A 24,472-nucleotide genomic window follows, 5' to 3' on the forward strand; every position below is an offset into this window, starting at 1 on the left:
CTTCCTCTCTCAGGATCCTTGATCCACTGATGCAGCCTTTCTGTAGAGCTGCCAGCTCTTCGTTGGTGGGGCTTCCTCTCTCAGGATCCTTGATGCCGGGGAAGGCTTGCTTCTGTACTGTCAGGTGCCTAAGTGTACTTGATGCATTCAGATACACCATCGAGTTGATGAGCTAGCGGGCAAAATCCATGTTGCCTTCATTAAATACTACCCGAAAAGTATGATTGTAAACTTGTTAATGTTTTTGTCAATAGTATGTACATGAAAGATACAATATGCGTCTAAACTAAGGATGGTGGAATAAGCTTAATTGTAGATGTTCAGTCCCTGATTTTACCGGCACACCCGCCCGAAATCAGGGCGGGAGAGACTCGCAGAATGGCATTCTCCATTGGCCTAGGGCATGATCTTACGAGCCTGGGGCAGGCATATCGGTAAAATTCCGACCTAAATGTTCCTGAGGAATACAATAATTTGGAAAGGAATATTGTTATCACTAAATTAGAATGTATGAGGCTTGCCTTTAATTTCCCAGACCGAATAAAACTGTCCTGTATGACTTGTCTGTCAAGTGACGAGAAATGGCACATAGTACTTTCTTCACAAAATATCTTTTTTAACCCTTTTTTTTTGTTTTCCCAAAATATAGGAATGCTGATGTTGAAATGATTCTATCTGAAAGCAGTTTTTCAGAGCCCTTAATGTTGAGAGCACGTTATTTGATGTTTCCTGGCTGGTAAGCAAGAGATAAAAGTCCAATGCTATAACATGGTTCTTGAACTGTGAGCACTTTAAGAAATGTCAAACTGAGGATGTAAAATTACATGGTCTGAAATTTCTAGCCGAAAATTAACTGTGTTATTTTGTATTGCTTTTTTCAAATTATCATAAATAAGGCATACAGATGATCAGATTCTCTAATTCACAAATTAAAGTAATGGTGGAATATCTCATTACTGACACCAATGTGCCTTGTGTGCAGCATGAAAATGAAGAATTGGTAGGGAATGTTTTTTTTAGGACATTTAATTTTAGTGGATATTTGGAAATATTGCATAAGTTTGCATTTTATCCAGGTGGAATGGCAAATTCAGATCGGGATCAGTTTTCCCACAAATGACTCAGATCTGCATTAGGTTCAACCGTCCACTTGAAAAGGCCCGATTTGTGACAAAGTGCAAAGGTAAATTTTAATATTATGATAAAATATAAGTGCCATTCTTTTAGTAGTGTTGAGTTCAAATCTGATAGAGTTTGATACTGTGTGAATGTTGCAATTGAATGAAACTACTAGTCATTTGATAGTACAAAACTAGAGTATCACTGAAAAAAAAGACTGAAGCTTTTCGGGAGTGTGGGCCTGGGTGAAATGCTCTTTTGGAGAGTTGGTGCAGACTTGATGGACTGAATGGCCTCTTTCTGCACTGTAGGATTCTATGGATATGTTCTCTAAGCTCAGGAATGCCTTCCCTAAACCTCTCCTCATCTTTTTCCTCCTTTACGACTCATTAAAACGTACCTTCTTTAGCCAAACTTTTGATCACTCATCCTAATACCTTGCTTTGGTTGTGTAAGTTTTCACCTATAAAGTGTGTTTAGGACGTTTCTTTAAAGTGAAAGCATTATATGAATGCATGAGGTTGATTTTCACCTTTCTGTTCCTCCCTCTCAGCTACAGACCCACTTGAGTCCTCCCCAGTCATTGTCGGGGTGAAATCTGCTATTCTTCTTAAGCCTTTCCCATATTTCCTTTAAATTGGTCTCTTTTTTTAGTTTATGTACCTAATTCATACTCCTTTTGCCTTTTTAAATCAATTATGTTATGATATAGTTGGCATTATGGAGACGTGGCTCCAAGGTGACCAAGGATGGGAACTAAACATATTCAGTATTTAGGAAGGACAGATGGAAAAGAAAGTGATGGAATTACATTCTTGATCAAAGATGATATAGATACAATATTGAGGCAAGATATTAGCATCGATGCTGTGGAATCCGTATGGGTCAAGTTAAGAAACAACATTGGTTGGGGTGGTATACAGACCACCAAACTGTAGTGTTGGGAAAAGCATTAGACAGGAAATCAGAAATACATATGTTAAAAGAACATCTGTGATTATGGGCAACTTTAATTTGCATGTAGATTGGGTGAGTCAAATTAGTCACCGTACAATAGAGGAGGAATTTCTGGAATACATACGTGATGGTTTTCTGGAACAGTACGTTGAGGAACCAACAAGGGAGCAGGCCATCTTGGATTGGGTGTTGTGCAATGAGAATGGATTAGTTGGAAATCTAGTTGTGTCAGAAGTGCTGAGCGAAACAAGTTTTAGTGAGGAGCTGAAGGAAATCAGTGGAGAAATGGTTTTGGGGAAATTGATGGGATAGTCACATGAGCAGCCTGGGAATGGAGGGATACAAACGATTGGTCTAGTTGGACCAAGGAGCGGCACACGCTTGGAGGGCCGAAGGGCCTGTTTCCTGTGCTGTACTGTTCTTTGTTCTTTGAAGGTGGATAAATTTCCAGGTCCTGATAGTCTTCATCCCTGAGTACTTAAGGAAGTGGCTATGGAAATAGTAGGTCCATTGGACTCTGGACTGGTTCCTACAGATTGGAGGGGAGCTAATTTAAGTCCACTATTTAAAAAGGGAAGTAGAGAGAAAATGGAACCAAAGACCAGTGAGTCTAACGTCAGTACTGGTAAAGTTGCGAGAGTCCACTATCAAGGATTTCATAACTTCGACATTTGGAAAGCAATGGTATAATCAGACAAAGTCAGCACGGATTTATAAAAGGGAATTCATGCTTGTCGAATCTATTGGAGTATTTTGAGGATGTACTAGTAGAGTTGACTGAGGTGGTTTATTTAGACTTTCAAAAGGCTTCCGACAAGGTCTCACATACTAGAACACTATGTAAGGTTAAAGCACATTGGATTACAGGTAATGTCTAGAGACGGTTAGCAGATAGGAAGCAAAGAGTTGGCATAAATGGGTCCTTTTCCGATTGGGAGTCAGTGACTAATAGGGTTTTCAGGACCCCACCTGTTCACATTATATATTAATGATTTGGAAGAGGGAACTGAATGTATTATCTCCAAATTTGCAGTTGATACAAAGTTGGATGGGAGGGTGAGGAGGATGCAGAGATGCTTCAGTGTGATTTGGACAGGCTGAGTGTGTGGGCATGTATGGCAGATACAATACAATGTGGATCAATGTGAGGCTATCCACTTTGGCAGCAATAATAGGAAGATGGATTATTACTTGAATGGGTGTTAATTGAGAGAGGTGGATACTCGGAGACCTTGGAGTCCTTGTGCATCAAGTCACTGAAAGCAAGCGTGCAGATACAGCATACTTAGGCAAATGGAATGTTGACCTTCATAGTGATGGGATTTGAGTATAGGGATAGGGATGTTTTGCTGCACTTGTATAGGGCATTGGTGAGGTTACACCTGGAGTATTGTGTGTAGTTTTGATGTCCTTATCTGAGAAAGGATGTCTTTGCTATAGAGGGACTACAGCGAAGGTTTACCAGGCTGATTCCTGGGATGGCAGGTCTGTCGTAAGTGGAGAGACTAAGTCGGTTAGGGGTTATATTCACTGGAGTTTAGAAGAGTGAGAGGGGATCTCCCAGAGACTTCTAAAATTCTAACAGGGTTAGACAGGATAGATTCAGAAAGAATGTTCCCGATGGTGGGGAGTCCAGAACTAGGGGTCACAGTTTGAGGATAAGGGGTAAACCATTTAGAACTGAGGTGAGTAGGAAGTCCTTCACCCAGAAGGTGGTGAATGTGTGGAATTCACGACCACAGAATGTAGTTGAGGCCAAAACGTTATCTGATTTCAAGAAGAAATTGGATATAGCTCTTGGGGCTAAAGGGATCAAAGGATATGGGGGAGAAGGGGGATCAGGATATTGAATTTGATGATCAGTCATGATCAAGATGAATGGCAGAGCAGGCTCGAAGGGCCGAATGGCCTTTTCCTGCTTCTTGCTTTGCCATTCCATGAAGATTTCCTGTGTGCTGTCAATCTTTCATTATTGCCAAATCGAGATGTGCACTGTATCTTGCAGCTTCCCTGATTCGCTGATTCATGAAGCAGTTCATTTCTCATGCTTGGGTTTTGGCAATTTAACAAAGAACAATACAGCACAGGAACAGGCCCTTCGGCCCTCCAAGTCCGCGCCACTCCCTGGTCCAAACTAGACCATTCTTTTATATCCCTCCATTCCCACTCCGTTCATGTGGCTATCTAAATAAGTCTTAAACGTTCCCAGTGTGTCCGCCTCCACCACCTTTATAGGATGGGGCAGAGCCCTGTGGAACACCGCTCTGTATTGGGACCTCTGCTGTTCGTGATTTATATAAACGATCTGGAAGAAGGTGTAACTGGGGTGATTAGTAAGTTTGCGGACGACACAAAAATGGCTGGACTTGCAGATAGTGAGGAACATTGTCAGAGGCTACAGAAGGATATAGATAGGCTGGAAATTTGGGCAAAGAAATGGCAGATGGAGTTCAATCCAGATAAATGCGAAGTGATGCATTTTGGTAGAACTAATGTAGGGGGGAGCTATACGATAAATGGCAGAACCATAAAGGGTGTAAATACGCAGAGGGACCTGGGTGTGCAAGTCCACAGATCCTTGAAGGTGACGTCATAGGTGGAGAAGGTAGTGAATAAGGTATATGGCATATCCCACCCAGGCCCTACCCCCACATATTTACCCGCTAATCCCTCTAACCTACGCATCTCAGGACTCTAAAGGGCAATTTCTAACCTGGCCAATCAACCTAACCCGCACACCTTTGGAGTGTGGGAAGAAACCGGAGCACCCGGAGGAAACCCACGCAGACACGAGGAGAATGTGCAAACTCCACACAGACAGTGACCCCAGCCGGAAATCGAACCCAGGTCCCTGGAGCTGTGACGCAGCAGTGCTAACCACTGTGCTACCGTGCCGCCCTTTGGGCTTCTTTGGGCTCTAAGAATAATTCCCCACTTTTGTCCCTGAGAGGTCCGATTTTTTTCCCTGACAATCCTTTTGTTCCCAACATATGAATAAAATGCCTTGGGATTCTCCTTAAACCTGTCTGCCAACGACATTTCGTGACCCCTTTTTGCCCTTCTAATTCCTCGTTTGAGTTCTTTCCTACTTTCTTTGTATTCCTCCAGAGCTCCCTCCGTTTTTACCTGCCTGGACCTAACGTACGTCACTCTATTCTTTTTGACCAATCCCTCAATTTCCCTGGTTATCCACGGTTCTCGAATCCTACCCTTCCTATCCTTTTTTACAGGCACATGCCTATCCTGCAGCCCTAACAACTGTTCCTTAAAAGACTCCCACATGCCAGATGTGGATTTACCCTCAAACAGCCTCTCCCAATCAACAGCTGCCAATTTCTGCCTAATCCCATTAAAGTGAGCCTTCCCCCAATCCAACACCTTACCCTTGGGACACCACTCATCCTTTTCCATCACTATCCTAAAGTTAACAGAATTGTGGTCACTATTTGCCACATGTTCCCCTACCGAAGCTTTGAAGAGCTGACCGGGCTCATTCCCCAGTACTAGGTCCAGTATAGCCCCCTCTCTAGTCGGGCTATCTACATATTGTTCGAAAGAACCTTCCTGTACGCATTTTACAAATGCCTCCCCATTCAGACTCCCAGCCCTACGCGATTTCCTAGAGATTTACCGAGAGGTTCAACAAAAACTTGAATAAATTGTCAGCAAGGTTGGCTCATAAATTGGATTCATTTACCATATAGTTAGGTGCTATAATGGAAAAAATAGTTAACATTTGGAAGGATAAGATAAATGAACTGAACAGAATTCTTTATGAATATTCTCTGACTTTTTTCTTTATCGAAATTGTCTGTGACTTTTTTTGTGGAAACCAATGTATACCTTCAGAATAATTCTTGGTCATCTTGTCATTTTTTTTTGTTGTCCAGCTTTGAGAACCACACTGAAGTCATTTCCTTTCAATGGAAATATATATCACATTCGAGCACAATTGAAATTTTCAGGTACCTACGTTTTGGGATTTTATTTCCATCAACTTGTGTAACATGTTTATTCATCTGTTAAGGTGAAATAATTGCTGTGGCTATGGAGATATTTTTGTTGCTTTAAGATATTGGAATGGTTGAATATTAGATACATTAAATTGCATTGATTTGATGTTTAATTTAGGTTCACTCAGGCACTGCATTACTACATTGGAATCGACTCCTTCAGTGTTGTAATTGTATTATGATATACATTCTGATATTCCACTGAGCAGCCTCCTTGAGATTATAGTTTAACCTCATGAGCATCATTCATTCAACCAATACACAGCATATTTAAAAAATGATCTGTGAAGCAGTTTATTCAGAAATGTTTGTTCAATTTGACCAAAGTTATTTTGCACACATTACTGTGGGCTAATGAATGTCCAATCTGTAATATTGCATGATACATTTTAGTGTTCATTGGGACAGAAATAGTTCACTTAGCCCCTAAACTCTGTGCTGCCATTCAGTTAAATCATGGCTGATCCATATCCCTACTCCATTTACCCAGCTTTGTTCCATATGTATTGAAATCCTTATTAAACAGAAATCTTGATCATAAGAATTTCAGCTACGCCAGCAAACACACATTTTGGGACAGAATTCTAAATATCAACTACATTACTTCCTTGGGCATTGCCACCGTGGCAGTGCCAGTCTGGGCCTGCTGGCACTAACCAAGGGGCAAAGTGCCAATGCCCAGGTGGCATCTTGGCACTGCCAATTGGGCATGAGGGGGGGGTCTCTGGGGGCAATTGGTGGGGATGGGGAGTTCTCGCTGCCACTCTGCAGTCAGGATCAGTGGGGGAGGGAGGGAGGCCAGCAGTTGGGGCTGTCACTGGAGTTGGTAAAGTGCCTGCTGGAGGGGTCGGCACTGAGGGGAGGTGGGAGGGGTGCGGGGGTTTGAGGTTTAAGGTGGGGGGGGGGGGGGGGGTAGGGGAGATTTGAGGGGGGGAGGGGGTGGTGAGGTTGGCCTGGACATGTCCAGGAGACCAGCGATCAGGCCATGGGGGACTTGGAGGGCCGATGTTGTCGGGATCGCAGGACTGGCCAATGATCAGGGGGCCAGCCGACGGGACATTGCATATGTGCCAATCTCTACGCTGACAGATCGGTGCAGTGGCCCGCTCAGCGCTATGCTGCCAGCCTCTTCCACGAGGATAGGCCCCGCCTTCAGCTTGTCAACGGGATTTACGCTGAGGCACTCTGCAGTGCAGAGAGTGTGGGAGATTCTTTTGTAAACTCCCACTGAAAAAAAGTGTGATTTACTAAAGCTTTTCCGCAAATTCGAAACTGGGCTGCATGATGGCACAGTGGTTAGCACTGCTGCTTCACAACACTAGGGACCTGAATTCGATTCCCAGCTTGGGAATGGCAGAGCAGGCTCGAAGGGCCGAATGGCCTTTTCCTGCTTCTTGCTTTGCCATTCCATGAAGATTTCCTGTGTGCTGTCAATCTTTCATTATTGCCAAATCGAGATGTGCACTGTATCTTGCAGCTTCCCTGATTTGCTGGTTCATGAAGTCTGCACGTTCTCCCCATGTCTGCATGGGTTTCCTCCGGGTGCTTCGGCTTCCTCCCACAGTCTGAAAGATAAGAACATAAGAGCTAGGAGCAGGAGTAAGCCATCTGGCCCCTCGAGCCTGCTCCACCATTCAATAAGATCATGGCTGATCTTTTTGTGGACTCAGCTCCACTTACCCGCCCGCTCACCATCACCCTTAATTCCTTTACTGTTGAAAAATGTATCTATCCTTGCCTTAAAAACATTCAATGAGGTAGCCTCAACTGCTTCACTGGGCAGGGAATTCCACAGATTCACAACCCTTTGTGTGAAGAAGTTCCTCCTCAACTCAGCTTCAAAATAAGGGGAAGCAGATTTAGGACTATGTCCCCTAGTTCAAGTTTCACCCACCAGTGGAAACAACTTCCCTGCTTCTATCTTATCTATTCCCTTCATAATCTTTTATGTTTCTATAAGCTCTCCCCTCATTCTTCTGAATTCCAATGAGTATAGCCCCAGTCTACTCAGTCTCTCCTCATAAGCCAACCCTCTCAACTCCGGAATCAACCTAGTGAATCTTCTCTCTACCCCCTCCAGTGCCAGTATATCCTTTCTCAAGTAAGTTGACCAAAACTGTACACAGTACTCCAGGTGTGGCCTGACCAGCACCTTATACAGCTGCGACGTAACCTCGCTGTTTTTAAACTCCATCCCTCTAGCAATGAAGGACAAAATTCCATTTGCGTTCTTAATTACATGCTGCACCTGCAAACCAACTCCTTGAAATTCCTGCACAAGGACACCCAGGTCCCTCTGCACAGCAGCATGCTGCAATTTTTTACCATTTAAATAATAGTCCATTTTGCTGTTATTCCTGCCAAAATGGATAACCTCACATTTACCAACATTGTACTCCATCTGCCAGACCCTCGCCCACTCACTTAGACTATCCATATCCCTTTGCCGACTTTCAACATCCTCTGCACACCTTGCACTGTCACCCATCTTAGTGTCATCTGTGAATTTTGACACACTACACTTGGCCCCCAACTCCAAATCATCTATGTAAATCGTAAACAATTGCGGTCCCAACACTGATCCCTGAGGCACACCACTAGTCACTGATCGCCAACCAGAAAAACACCCATTTACCCCCACTCTTTGCTTTCTGTTAATTAACCCATCTTCTATCCATGCTAATACATTACCCATAACACCGTGCACCTTTATCTCATGTAGCAGTCTTTGGTGCGGCACCTTGTCAAATGCCTTCTGGAAATCCAAATACACCACATCTACAGAGTCTTAGAGGTTTACAGCATGGAAACAGGCCCTTCGGCTCAACTTGTCTATGCCGCCCTTTTTTTAAAAACCCTAAGCTAATCCCAATTGCCTGCATTTGGCCCATTTCCCTCTATACCCATCGTACTCATGTAACTATCTAAATGCTTTTTAAAAGATAAAATTGTACTCGCCTCAACTACTACCTCTGGCAGCTTGTTCCAGGCACTCACCACCCTCTGTGAAAAAATTGCCCATCTAGACACTTTTGTATCTCTCCCCTCTCACCTTAAAGCTATGCCCTCTAGTTTTAGACTCCCCTACCTTTGGGAAAAGATATTGACTATACCTTGTCTATGCCCCTCACTATTTTATAGACCTCTGTAAGGTCGCCCCTAAGCCTCCTACGCTCCAGAGAAAAAGTCCCAATCTATTCAGCCTCTCCTGATAATTCAATCCATCAAGTCCCGGTAGCATCCTAGTAAATCTTTTCTGCTCTCTTTCTAGTTTAATAATATCCTTTCTATAATAGGGTGACCAGAATTGCACACAGTATTCCAAGTGTGGCCTTACCAATGTCTTGTACAACTTCAACAAGACATTCCAACTCCTGTATTCAATGTTCTGACCGATGAAACCCAGCATGTCGAATGTCTTCTTCATCACTCTGTCCACCTATGATTTCACTTTCAAGGAGCTATGAACATGTACACCTAGATCTTTGTTCTGTAACTCTCCTCAACGCCCTACCATTAACTGAGTCGGTTCCCTATTGTCCACTGCATGTGTAATATTCTCGAAGAATTCCACCAAATTAGTCAAACATAACCTGCCCTTCATGAACCCATGCTGCGGCTTACCAATGGGACAATTTATATCCAGATGTCTCGCTATTTCTTCCTTGATGACAGATTCAAGCATTTTCCCTACTACAGAAGTTAAGCTAACCGGCCGATAGTCTATCCTTTTTTAACCAGTGGCGTCATATTTGCTGTTTTCCAATCTGCGGGAACCACCCCAAAGTCCAGCTAATTTTGGTAAATTACCACTCGTGCATTTGCTATTTCTCCCGCCATCTCTTTTAGTACTCTGGGATGCATTCCATCAGGACCAGGAGACTTGTCTACCTTTAGCCCCATTAACTTGTCCAGCACTACCTCTTTCGTGATAATAGTTTCTAGGTTCTCCCCTGCCATAGCCTTCCTGTCATCAATTTTTGGCATGTTATTTGTGTCTTCCACTGTGAAGATCGACACAAAATATCTGTTCGATGCCTCAGCCATTTTCTCATTTCCAGTCATTCCATCCTCCATCTCATCCTCTAAAGGACCAATGTTTACTTTAGCCACTCTTTTTCGTTTTATATATTTGTAGAATATATTAGGTGCATTAGCCATGCTAAATTCTCCGTCAGTGTATCCGAACAGGCGCTGGAATGTGGTGACTTGGGGATTCTCTCCGTAAGTTCATTGCAGTGTTAATGTAAGTCTACATGTGACTAATAAATAAACTTTTAGAATTTTTTTGGGAGAATCGCCCCGTCATCTTTCGTCTTGGCATTTTACAGTCGTCTGGTTTGACATTGAGTTTAACAACTCCAGACATCAGTCACGACTCCATTTTCTCTCAGGCAGCAGATGATGCACCGGAGGAAGTCTGAGTTCATAGAATCATAGAAACCCTACAGTGTAGAAGGAGGCCATTCGGCCCATCGAGTCTGCACCGACCACAATCCTACCCAGGCCCTACCCCCACATATTTACCCGCTAATCCCTCTAACCTACGCATCTCAGGACACTAAGGGGCAATTTCTAACCTGGCCAATCAACCTAATCCGCACATCTTTGGACTGTGGGAGGAAACCGGAGCACCCGGAGGAAACCCACGCAGACACGAGGAGAATGTGCAAACTCCACACAGACAGTGACCCGAGCCGGGAATCGAACCCGGGACCCTGGAGCTGTGAAGCAGCAGTGCTAACCACCATGCCGCCCTGCACGGCGGCACGTTGATGCTGATTGATGCACGTTGAAGTTGATGCTGAAGAAGGGCAGTGGAATTCCCCTGTTAGTATATGACTGGTAGACTCCAGGAGTGCAGGCTATCTACCTATCTTTCACCAGGAGAGCTGCCTCCTTATGGCAGCTCGCATGTTAAAAGAAAGATAGCCTGCGCTACTTGTAACTACCTATCATTTCAGTCATATGCCAACAGCGAATCCCACCACTTCTGAAGCCTGATTTTTCTCCTCTCCTTTGCTGTAGCCATTTGCATTCATGCTTCCTCCAGACCTAGCTTTTGTTTCTATACTTGTGTCATTATCACATTTGCAAGGGATGCTATTCCTTTTGTTATTTAATCACATATGCTTAATCATAGATTGATCCCTTTTAATTTGTTTTCATAGCTCTATACTTACTGTTCATCTTAAACATTCTCTGATGAAAGGTCATCGACATGAAAATTTAGCTTTATTTCCCTTTCCATCTATGCTGCCTGACCGGAATGAATTTAAAATTTTCTTCTTTTACTAGAAATTTGTGTTTCTTTGATTTAACTTCGACAATTGAAAAATATATTTAGTGTTTTGCTGAGCTCAACTTAAAAAATACAAGTAAGGATAGGCCATTTGACCCTTAAGAGCCCTACAGTCATGGCTGATCTACTTCAACTCCATTTTTGCTGTCCTATTCTTCTTGATTCCCTTAAGATCCAAAAGTCTATCCATCTCGGTTATTATCTGAATTCGACACAGAGCATCCATAGCCATCTTCGGTAGAAAATTCCAAAGATTTAACAACCCTTTGAATGAAGAAATTTCACTACAACTCAGTCTTAAATGTTCAGCTCTTTATTCTGAGTCTGTGACATTTAACTATGGACACCTCAGTCAAGGGAAACATCATCCCACAATCTGCCCTATAAAGTCCATAACCTTTATTCACACAGGTGGTTATTAGGATCTTGAACACACTATCTGAAAATGTAGTGGATTCAAATTCTAAAGTAACTTTCAGAAGATATTTGGACATGTACTTTGAGAGGACTAATGCGCAGGGTGTGGACTGAATCAAACAACTATCTCAAAGAGCTGCTACCCAGTACATAATTTCTCTGGCTTCAAGTCAATGTGTTGTGTGGCTTTGGGAAGAAGTATGTGCATTTCAGATTTGGTAAACTGAAGTCCTATCTTAATTTGGAGACAAACTGGTGATGGACTTCTGGTGCATTAAATGTCTGTTGCATGCTTCTTCACAGTTGATAAGAGAACATTGAACATGGGGTCATTTTGAAACACCTCCTTGCATCCGAGCAATGTTTGATTACATCCATGCAGCTTTCTACAGATCTTGGGGCTTGGGAGTAATTTGGAAGCCTTGCAAGCATTGCATCAATCTAGCATGCAACAAAGACAAAAGAAAGATAATCAACCCAGTGACTGAGTATAAAATGGTTTTCAATAATCTTTGGGCCACATTCTTTTTCCTGCAGCTTTTACAATGTCAACATGTTCCCAGTTGGTAATATTTTGTAATCGTCTTTTGTAGATCATTGTCTTTTTGTAAATCATTATCTTACTTTGCCTTACAGATTCTGAGAAAATGTTTGAAATCTGCCACAACACTCAAACTAATATGTTCTGCATGGTACCCTTACAAGATGGCCCTTCTCCACCTCCTTTACAAAGTGATGGGAGGACCATTGGGCGAAAGCTTGACAGTTTTGTTGTTTTCATCGGTTGCATGCTGAAAGAGGAAACCATGAAGGATTGGCTGCGACAGTGTGCGAGCCAGGTAGAGTTTTGGAATGCAAATGTGTCAGATGCATTTCTGATTCCTGTAAATGCATTTTTAAAAATCTCCTTCATGCAATAGTTATATTAGTGGATTGTGTAGTTATATTTTTAACCTTAAACTGAATTAAGTTTGTGCCATTTTCCACCAATGTTGAAACTGATGCTGATTCTTTTTTATTGAAATCCCTATTCTTTTTCTAATTAAAATCCTGTGAATATTTCATTCATACCAATCTTGTTCTATAGAAACTACAGAAGAAACCTTTCAAGACATTTGAGACCCTCACCAAACAAGAAATAAAGAATGTCCATGTAAGTACTCAAGTCAACAGATTTGATCATTTGTTTTTTATTTATTTGGAATGAAGCCAGAAGCCAGTTGTTACATGACTTAGTCGAAAGTGATAACTGAGGCTGCTGAATGACACAGCATACTGACGTACAGTTGCTGTCTGTATTTTTGCATTCTTGGTTAAGCTATATGGAGAGAAAGGTGGAGGTGATTTACAACTCATGAACAGGGAGATTGAAATTGGTGAGTCCATTGCTGACAAAACTATTCTACAGCGACCAGTTGCAGTTTACTACCAACGAGGGAAACATTCCTTTCTGGTTAGAATCATAGAATCTTACAACTCACCAGGAAGCCATTTGGCCAGGTCTACCTGTGTGCTCTTTGAAAGAGCTGTCCAATTTAATCTACCCTCACCAAATCCTACCATTTACCTTAAATACTTATCTGGCCTGTCAAGGATCTTTAAATGTCACTAGACCATTAAAACTACCTACTAGTTCTGTGAAAAGGGGGGGGTATAGCTTCATTCCCTTTGACAGAGCTGTCCATCGACGCTAGACCCCAGGAACACAGTGCACTACTCCAAACTTGCTCGGCCTTTTGTAAGGACAGGTGAGACAGGATTTCAGGTAAGAAACTGGGATCAGTGACATTCCAACACTGATAGCCACTCCCGAGAAGTTCAGGCCCAAATGTTTCAAGTTGATGAACTTTCATCATTTAAATTACATTGCCTCTCTGTTATTTCTTCCTAACTGCATTACTTCACACACATCCATATTATTTCATTTGCCATGTGACAGCTTTTGTCTATTTTCTGTCTGTCTTTCTGAAGTCTGCAGCTGTTATGATGTTTGCTACGTTACCTAGATTCATCTGCAAACTTCCAAATTGTACACACTGGGTGGGATTTTCCAGCCGCGTTCGACCCAAGGTCCGAAAATCCTACCCAAGGTCACCAGAGCTGTGTAAGGTTCGTCTCTCGCCTGCTACGATCCCATGGCGGGTAGGATGGGAAAATTCCACCCACTATGTCAGAGGTTGTTTTGTATCGCATTAATTTCAACAAATCTTTAAACCTCAGTATAAAGAATTCGACAATTAAGTCTATTAATGAGAAAAGGTTTCAAATGAAGTATATGTAATGGTTGTTTTATCTTTTGTCTTACAGGTGAAACGTCATTTGGAGCTGCCTCCACCTGGTTGGTTTTACAATGGAAACCAGTTTGTTAACTTCTTTGGTGAAAAGAGTGACTATCACCCATGTATCTTTCCAAGTTTGTTCTTCTAAATTAGTAATTGGGCTTGATCAATAAATGGACATTTAATCAGTTTTCACTAAATACTTTGGGCGAGATTTTCCGATCTCGCCGTGCCCCTCCAGCTGCAAGTGAGAATGGAGAATATGGCATTCCAGCCAAAACTCCATTCACTTCACCAGCGCTGGAGAATCCCAACCGTGAACAAGGGCGGAGGTTTTCTGCATTTATGTTTTGAATTTCTTTGGGAACGTTCTGGCTCAAAGCTCCAGTTCAACATTCAAGACTGTTTAAACTTCAGTTTTTTGTGTTTGGGGGCCAGCGTGCGCGTCAGAGATGAGTGAATGTGTCTTGTTAAAGAGTGGCTAACAGCTACCTAGTGGTTAACAGAATACCTTTCCTTTTGTTAAAGAGTCACAGAGGTTTACAGCATGGAAACAGGCCCTTCGGCCCAACTTGTCCATGCCTTTTTTTAACCCCTAAGCTAGTCTCAATTGCCTGCGTTTGGCCCATATCCCTCTATACCCATCTTACCCATGTAACTGTTTAAATGCTTTTTAAAAGACAAAATTGTACCCGCCTCTACTACTGCCTCTGGCAGCTTGTTCCCGACGCTCACCACCCTCAGTGTCAAAAAATTGACCCTTTGGACCCTTTTGTATCTCTCCCCTTTCACCTTAAACCTATACCCTCTAGTTTTAGACTCCCCTAACTTTGGGAAAAGATATTGATTATCTGGCTGATTTATGCTCCTCGTTATTTTATAGACCTCCATAAGATCACCCCTAAGCCTCCTACACTCCAGAGAAAAAAGTCCAAGTCTATCCAGCCTCTCCTTATAACTCAAACCATCAAGTCCTGGGAGCATTCTAATAAATCTTTTCTCCACTCTTTCTAGTTTAATAATATCCTTTCTATAATAGGTGCCCAGAATTGTACACAGTATTCCAAGTGTGGTCTTACCAATGTCTTGTACAACTTCAACAAGACATCCCAACTCCTGTATTCAATGTTCTGACCGATGAAACCAAGCATGCTGAATGCCTTCTTCACCACTCTGTCCACCTGTGACTCCACTTTCAAGGGGCTATGAACCTGTACCCCTAGATCTCTTTGTTCTATAACTCTCCCCAATGCCCTACCATTAACAGAATAAGTCCTGCCCTGGTTCGATTGACCACAATGCATCACCTCGCATTTATCTAAATTAAACTCCGTTTGCCATTTGTCAGCCCACTGGCCCAATTGATCAAGATCCCGTTGCAATCGTAGATGACCTTCACTGTTCACTATGCCACCAATCTTGGTGTCATCTGCAAATTTAGCAACCATGCATACTAAATTCACATCAAAATTATTAATACAAATGACAACCATAGACCCAGCACTGATCCCTGAGGCACACCACTGGTCACAGGCCTCCAGTTTGAAAAACAACCCTCTACAGCCACCCTCTGTCTTCTGTCATCAAGCCAATTTTGTATCCATTTGGCTACCTCATCCTAGATCCTGTGAGATTTAACCTTGTGCAACAACCTACCTGTGGTACCTCGTCAAAAGCCTTGCTAAAGTCCATGTAGACAAGATTAATTGCACTGCCCTCATCAACCTTGGTTACCCCTTCAAAACATACAATCAAATTTGTGAGACATGATTTTCCACTCTCAAAGCCATGCTGACCATCCCTAATCAGTCCTTGCTTCTCTAAATGCTGTAGATCCTGTCTCTCATGTTATCCCATGTCAGGAAAGTGGGAGACTATTATACTCATGCAAGTCTATCTGTTGATCAAATATGCATATGGTTCTCTTTGACCTATCTTAGTGAGTTCACGTAGCATTGAAAATAAAATACTACGGGGGCGATTCTCCCAAAAAAGTTCTAGGTGTTGAATTCGCAGGAAAACTGGTATAAATCATCATTATTTTTTCAGTGGGAGTTCAGACTTGAATCTCCCACACTCTGTGCACTGCAGAGGTCACAATCGTAAACATCATTAAAAGCCTGCGGGGGTGGTGCATGTTTACGCCAGAGCCTGACAGTTCTGGGGGTTCTGCACATACGTAGTGACCCTGAACTGTCAGCCTCCCAGTTGCTGGCTGGCCAGCTCAATCTCCAGCCCCCACCCAACCCCCCGGCCCTGCCCAAACAGTGAAGGTTTGCTCCCACTCCGGCAGATTCCCCCGATCGCTGACCTCCCTCCAACCCCAAATAATCTGAGTGGCAGATCGCCCCTAAGCCCTAGGCACTGCCCCATGCCTGGTGGGCAGTGCCAAGGCACCCCCTGGGCATGGACACTTTGCCCCTCGGGCACTGCCAGGGAGTACAGGCTGGCACTGCCTCCGCGTGCACACTGCGTGCGCACGTGTGTGCGCGCCTTGTCTCTCACTGTGCGCGCGCGCCTTGTCTCTCTCTTCGTTATTAGCATTGGTGATATATGCACATAAAGGAAAAATTAAATTCAAAACTGATTTAATTAGAGAGAAATGATTGAGATTCATAGACAAGCAAATTTAATTGCATTGCAAGTTGTAGCTGGACCATGTGGAGAATGGTTGATTTCCCTTACATCTCTAAAATCAGTGATGGACACGTTCATTGAAGAATATCTATCAGAAGTGAACAAAGAGATTGAGAAGTACAACACAGAAGTTGAAAAACAAGAGTGTCAAGATCTCTTTGAGCCATAATTTTAAGTTCCACTTAGGTCCATGGTCTGAAATGTTTTTGAATTAGACTGGGACAACATCAAGATATGTTTCAATAAGTGACTTTAAACAAAAATAAGCAAAAAAAAACTGGTGGGAATTTACAAATATTGATAACTATATTCAAATGCAACATATAGAATTCTAATAATTTCCCACTAGCTGACCATTGTCATCTAAGTCTGCATTAGGAGGATGGTTACGTAAAACATACTTTTTTTGCTTACTGAGTCCGAATCCGTGCAATTTCCAGTTCAATTTTACTTGGACAAATTGAACATGATTAAAATAAAAAGCTTGACACTTCTTAAATCTTCCACGGTTCTGGAGTAGATATAGCCCATCCCTGAAGTATTTGAAGTTATTACTTGCTGTTTGAAAAAGAACATAGCGTACATTTCTTCAACTGGAATGTTAAGCTCAAATTCACTAAAAAGGAACACTCATTACATGTTGGAAATCAACAAGCATCTTGTAGTTTTGTTTTAAAAGCTGCTAATTCCACCGAACCAATGTCAATCTAGATTTAATCATTGTATTTTGTGTAGCAAGATTCATTCTGCCCGGAGGTCCTAGTTTTTATAATGTTTTTTTTCTACAATAAGAACAATGGATGATTTACGTTGTCCTGTAGGGATGCAAGTAGAGATTAGTGCAGGTATTCCAGGGAATTGGTCTATGCAATCTTGGTATAATGATCCTTTACCATACATTTGGTTTATAGAAGCATTAGCAGAGTTCTAAGAAGGTATGGAGCTGTGGTGTCTGATTGATTATTACACATTCAATCAATCGCTGATTGTATTTAGATTCACCTCTGGTACTGAGCTCAAATCCTAAACCACAGATAACAGATCTGTGTGCATTAATGTAGTTACATAAAGCAGATGCATTGATCTGGTTTGTTAAATTTGTGCAAAGTTAATTTTAAAAAAGTGTCTCCCAAACAAATGCACAGTATTGCATGGAAGTCTATGCTTCCTCGATTTCCCCTGCCTTTCTATTCCCATCGCTATCTCAAGTTCATCATCAGCTCGTGGTCAAAATTATTTGGCCTTTGGAGAAACTAATGAGAGGCTATAGAAAGGGGGTTGCCAGATTTTTAATGCTACATAGGAAGCCATTTACTCTTATGACATTGATTTGCTTTTTTTCATTCATGACTAAACTGTCCCTAATTATTGAGATGTTTGCAAGTTAGAAAAAAAAACTGACATTTTCTTTGTGGTAATTTTCCTGCATGTAATATTTTTATTTATGATGTATTAATCTACGAAACAGTGAAAGTAAGGATATGGCGGATCCTGTTGTGTATCTTCCATATATAGAAAAAGATAAAGTACTATTTTTAAATAGTCAGATGCTGCTCAACAGTTGGATTGGTGGAATGACAACTTTTGCAAAGCTGAAATGTGTGTTCCTATTCTATTTTCTGCGAACAAGTATTGATGATATGGAGAATGGAATTGACAACCTCTAATGAAATATGACGTGTTCAGGTTAATTTGTTTAGTCACTTTGCAATCTCCTACTTTTGGAAAAATGTTAAGAACAAACTTTTTTGCTGCACTTTGTACTTTGTGGCCTATGTTAGTGGGCTACACAATTTCCGTGTATCGTCTTCGTTCCCATAGTTTGGGCATTCCTAAAAGTAAGTCCGAGTCTACTCCATGTGAAGCACTGCTGTACTACACATCAGATAATGCACTTGAGTACTAAAGGTATTCAGCAGGTAATTAATGTTAACCACATTGTTCAGCATGCTTCTGTTTCTGCAACAATGGTTTATTCATCTAGGACTTGGCCCAACTGCACTCATCTATGTTTTGATTAGAAAAACGCAAGAAGACTGAGCCCCGTGTTTTTTGTATCCTACATCAAACAGCTGTCTTTTATTACTCGAAAATATGATAAATATAAATGGTTTTTAAAAAAGCAATGCCAGCTCTGTGAAGCAGTTATGGATAGCTGTTGAAATGACGCAGGAGAGAAAACTGAAAAATTGCTGAGGCATTATAGTACTCGGCTAAGGAATAGTTAAATGTACTTGCATTTTAAGGTAACGCAGGGGCCCGAGAATTATAAAGACGAAAACCTATCTATTTGAACAGCAAGTTTTCCCTGTTCTGTAATATTGAACCATGCAAGGAACTTTGCATTTCATTTCTCCATTTGGGTGTATACAAGGAAAGATATGGTTTTCTTGAATTCAATGTGCACCTGCCTTTGGGTGTTGTTCTTGGGCTCTTGTACCACTTAGTTATGCATGTGAATTGCCTTTATGCATGAAGAACAACTTACGGTACGCAAGGCTAAATTAACCAGTAGATACATTCAAGGGGAAAGGCTATCAGTGAATCCTAATGCTGCCATTTACTTTGACATACCAGAGGTGGTATATCTAAAATGATTAGACTGGGTTACTAGTCACCAAATATGAATTTTCTTCCAGAGTGAAGACTTTTAAACTTTGCTTTATCACATTGATGATGGTAAAGCCAGGTGTTGACAAAACCAAACTAAATGTCTCCTTACTTATCTTGTTGAACCAAGAGAATACCATTTCAAGTATTTGACAAGCTTTACAGTGATGATTTGGGATGTGAAACAAGAAACTTGATTCCAAAATTCAGTTATCTGGTACCCTGGAATTTACAACTGACTCTTTTTATTCCAGAAGATGATTTTCATATACTAAATCACATCACTAGAAAATCTTCCTTTACATGTTGCATTGCAATGTGGTACAGCATTCTGAAGATAGTGGTTATATTCTAATATGGATGAAATGTCCCATTTCAACAAAAAAAAAACAAATTTTGTCCACTTACCTCTGGATGAGAGTAAAGTTTAACTGAAGAAAATGGTAACATGCTTATCACCAATACTTGCAGTCAACACCTCAGGTACTTTTAATGTTTTGCTGTAGTAATGGTGAGGTGGTAAAGAAAACTTTTAGCTTTGTCATTCTATGAACAATGTAACTGAATTTAAACAAATGTAAAACTAAGCGAAAGGAGCATTTTTTGACAACTTTACAAGTCTAATGAGTAAATGGCAGTTTAAGCACATTTAGCTGACAAAGCAATTAATGAAGTAGGAAACTATATAGAAACGCTTTGAAGCCTTCCCCTAAAAATAGTTTTTACAGCTATGCTGTGTGATAACTTGGTAGGTTGAGTGTTTGTTTACCAGTATAACCACACAACTAATGTTAAGATGCTGGGATAGCAAAGAAATAGATTTTGTGTGTCCCAATGTAGAGTTGTGATGGGCGACATGAACTTTTTTTAAAACAAATTTATGTCTGAAATATGAACAACAGTGCCTAAATATTTTAAAAGCCTTGTAATGTTTTCTAGCTGAAGCTGTATTAAGACTCAACAGAGAGTCACACTAAAGCTAACTGCTAAACCTTGATTTGCAGTTAACTTGCATTAATTGGCACAAGTAAATTATTGCCTTGCACTGTAATAAAGTCTCTTTAAGCTACCATGCTGTAATATATAAACAAAAACTAAACTTGGGCGCACCCAAAATAGTTGATGTTCATATATAAAGAAATATTACAGCATATTGCAAATGTCGTCCATCATAAACTATGAATAGTTAAGCTGCTTTAATATCACTAAGATGGAGTTAAGTATTTTAGGATACATTAAAATGTTAGTTTAACATCAGTGACTTCTGTGATTATAGAGGCAGGAATATAGACACTATATGATGTGGCCAGCCATTCTATTTGTAGAGCACAATTCTTTTAAAAAAGATTTACTTGAAATTGGTTTAATGTGGCATCCAGATGGCCTTAGCCCTTTCACCACATTTAATTCTCTGCCAATGGGAGCAGCAAAGATTATTGATAATAATTTGGGCTGTTACTGATTTTTGGCAGCTGTTTTGCTGCTATATTACTCTGGATGAAACCGAAATGAAAAAAAGAATATTATGCAAGGCATTATTTCTTGCGCTGCTGTAAGTGCAAGTTATTTTGCTGTAAGCTACATAACTGGTAGCTTATTAATTCACTCGTTGCAAAGGAGCCTAGAGTGTAAATTACTTTTAGCTTTTTATAAAAAGCAACAGGGTTGCGTACATTCTGTCAGGTCAATCATATGAACAGTATAGGGTACGACGACGTATTTGTAAATTCAACCCAGAACCCGAGAGGCCCATATTTCTAGGTTACTGTGTGATTGCCTTCATTCATGCCAAAATACCAGCAGATGTATGTTATAAATCATAGTGATGGATTATTTGAAATCCCATTTATACCCAATTAAGAACGAAGGGACTTTGTTTCTTGAAGCTCGGAAATAGAAAGGAAAATGTATTGACAAATGGTTTTATGTAAAACAAATTGTTTTACTAAGCACAATAACAACCAAAGTAAAATTTTGGTCCACACATGTTTTGGGTAATGATACTGCTGTAGTCTCTGAAGTTATTTGGTGGTTTAGGCATTTAACGGGATCGGGATACAAAAGATATTTGAATTTAAAAACAATGCTATTGAAACAGTTGTATTCTTTTCAGTTAAATGTTGAGGCAGTCGCTTACATTAAGGTGCTTTGGGTTTCTGGGCCTCCTGTTAAATTTGACCTTTTGAACATTCTATTATAAACGGTGTTGGTGAAAGGGATTTAGTATCAATGTAACAGGAGTTACAAAAACAAAATCTGAATGCTGAGCAGGGGTTTTGATGTTAAACTATTAGCAGGCCTTAACAGTGTGCTTGCATTGTTATTGTTGGGAGCGTGTCTTGTACTGGTCGCTGAAGTTATGGAACACTTTGGAAAGGAACACAACAGCTTGAATTAGCTTACATTCCCTGGTCTATTTGACTCGAGGGTTAATTTAAGTTATAGTTTGTGTTCCCATTTGGAATTCTAACAGTATTTGCACATAAAGAATTCCGTTACAGAATTGGCATTCAGAAAAAAGGGAACAATTCTATTTGTTTGATAACAATGACTTTACTGTGATTTCCTACAGCCTATGATGTAATTTTAAACGTCAGATCATTAGCAAAATAATTTACCTCATAACATAAATTGAAAGCTATAACATAAATTTTTAGACAATTACTTGCTGAATTTTGCAAGCAAAGTTCTTCATATAAATGAAGAGTGAATTCAGGAATTTATTTGTGTGACTTGAAAGCGTGCCAAATTTGTCATTTTGATACTAACTTTAACCACTTTAGCTTGTGTTTTTTGGGAAGGGGAGAATATCTTTAAATTAAAATGGTTGAATTGTATTTGCACAAAACTACTGTAACTTCAGTTAAACTGGTTTTGCGTGTGACTGAAGCTTTTTTGCATATCTTGTATTTATTACACTGCAAAAGATAATTAATCCAACAAAGTGTATAGAATAATTGTTAGTTTTTCCATTTATTTTTGTATTTGTTGGCACATTTTTACTTGTAGTTGTGTGATGTTTTGCAATTTTTACTCGTAATTTTCAGCAATTGCGTTTCGATTCAACTTTCAATAAAGTTTATATGTTTCACCAATTAAAGTGGTCATCTTTAATTGAACACCATTCAGTTCTGGATTTTGAAATAAAATATTTTTCTAAATTGGAGGGAGAATCTTAATCCTTCTAGTTAAAGGCATTGTTTGGTGTTCAGAGTTGGGAAATCCTTGATTGTTGCTGAAACAGACCATTAGCTTCAATACTCTATGCCGATTTTTATGCTCCACAAGATCCTCTTTCCACCCTACTTCATCTAACCCCTTCTAAAGAGTTGAGATTGCAAAAGTAAAGTTGGCGAGATAGAACTTGGAGGCTTTTGTTCCACCAAGGAGGTGGTATTTGCAGATGAAAACCAGGGTCGTGTCCAAGGCCCAAATATCTTCAGCTACTTCATCAATGACCTTCCTTCCATCCTAAGACCAGAAGTGAGGATTTTTGCTGCTGTTTGCGTAATGTTCAGCACTATTCACGACTCCTCAGATACTGAAGTAGTTTGTGCCCATAAGCAGCTGGGCCTGAACAAGTTTCAGGTTTGGGCTGATAAGTAACATGTAAAATTTGTGCTACACAAGTATAAGACAATGGCTATCTCCAACAAGATGATCCAACCATCTATCAAACTGTATCACCCTTCCTTTACTGTTGCTGGGTCAGCATCCTGGAACTCCCTTCCTAATAGTACCGTGGATGTACCACCACCACATGGACTGCAGTGGTTCAAGGTGGCTCACCAACACCTTCTGAAGGGCAATTAGAGATGGTCAATAATTATTGGCCTGATCAATGACACCCAAATCCCTTGAAGAAGTTTTAAAAATTCCTGCTGCTCCAGCTTGAGCTCTGGATTTCCAAAGGGCAGCTGGAGTCACTGGAGCACCAGGGATGATGGGTGTTTCCTGGATTGTTATGTCCCAGGAAGTGGTCACCCACAGTCAAGTGAGTGGTCAGGATAGTAGTTGGGTATCCACTTGGAATAATAAGGGCCGTGTAGTACAGGAGTCCTCAGGGGTATGCCCTCAAATTGTTATTCGGTATTAGGGACTGTTAGCTGTTATGTCCAAACGTGGGGCATCTCAGAACATGGCACCAATAAGCAAGGGACTATAAAGATGGAGACGGCAAAGAATGTAGGCTGTTATAGGAGATTCCATGGTTAGGAAACAGACAAGCATTTCTGTAACTGGGATTGCAAGTCCTGCATGGTGCTTTCCCCATGCCATTCTAACAGAAATCGCAAAGACAGTACAGAATATGCCACAGGGTGGGAGAGTCCTCCGGATATATTTCAGAAATTCCTCCTCAAAAAAAAATACGTTAGGACATCAATATTTGCTTTCTCTACATCATTGATACCAACATGCACCAGTACTCCCAGTGCCATGGGCTAGCCAGACGTAGAAATAGGAAGATAGAGAGGATCAATGCATGGCTTAACTATGGTGAGGCAGGGAGGGCTTCAGACTCTTGGGACATGGTGACACAATGGTTAGCACTGCTGCCTCACAGTGCCAGAGACCTGGGTTCAATTCTGGCCTCAGGTCACTGTCTGTGTGGAGTTCGCACATTGTCCCCATGTCTGCGTGGGTTTCCCCCGGGTGTTCCAGTTTCCTCCCATACTCCAAAGATGTACAGGTTAGGTTGATTACTAAATTGTCCCTTAGTGTCAGCAGGATAAATACATGGGGTTACAAGGATATGGCCTGGGTGGGATTGTTGTCGGTACAGGTTCAATGAGCTAAATGGCCTCGTCCTGCAATGTAGGGATTCTATGACACTGCGACCAGCTGTGGCACAGAAGGCAGTTATTCAAAAGGGATGGATTGCATCTCAGCAGGGCTGGAACCAATGTCCTCAGGAGGAGATTCAGTAATGTGATTGGGGAGGGTTTCTATTAAATTGGCAAGGGGTTGGGCACCAGCATCAAGTTGTCAAAATGAGAAATAAGGTACATAAAGTCAGTGATACACAGTACTAGAGATAAAAGCAGCACCATATTAGATAGGACCAGTCTAAGGAGGACTACAAGGAACCCAAAGACAGGATTTGCAATCCATGCACATAAATACGCAATGTGTGGTGA

The 24,472-nt window shown here is 41.1% G+C and overlaps 1 protein-coding gene across 2 annotated transcripts in view; it reads left to right on the forward strand.

Annotated features, from left to right (window-relative positions):
* Nucleotides 1-20,838, forward strand: part of dnaaf9 (dynein axonemal assembly factor 9) — a 172,630-nt gene extending 151,792 nt beyond the window's left edge. For both annotated transcript variants that reach the window (XM_078224143.1, XM_078224135.1), the window contains 7 exons: nucleotides 650-736; nucleotides 1,077-1,183; nucleotides 5,967-6,041; nucleotides 12,445-12,647; nucleotides 12,896-12,961; nucleotides 14,116-14,209; nucleotides 16,787-20,838. In XM_078224143.1, coding sequence (XP_078080269.1) covers nucleotides 650-736; nucleotides 1,077-1,183; nucleotides 5,967-6,041; nucleotides 12,445-12,647; nucleotides 12,896-12,961; nucleotides 14,116-14,209; nucleotides 16,787-16,893 — 739 coding nt within the window. In that variant the 3' untranslated portion in view covers nucleotides 16,894-20,838. The remainder of the gene's footprint in view (nucleotides 1-649; nucleotides 737-1,076; nucleotides 1,184-5,966; nucleotides 6,042-12,444; nucleotides 12,648-12,895; nucleotides 12,962-14,115; nucleotides 14,210-16,786) is intronic.
* Nucleotides 20,839-24,472: the final 3,634 nt, after the last annotated feature.

The sequence above is a fragment of the Mustelus asterias genome, chromosome 1, assembly GCF_964213995.1.
Source record: "Mustelus asterias chromosome 1, sMusAst1.hap1.1, whole genome shotgun sequence".
Classification (NCBI taxonomy): domain Eukaryota; kingdom Metazoa; phylum Chordata; class Chondrichthyes; order Carcharhiniformes; family Triakidae; genus Mustelus; species Mustelus asterias.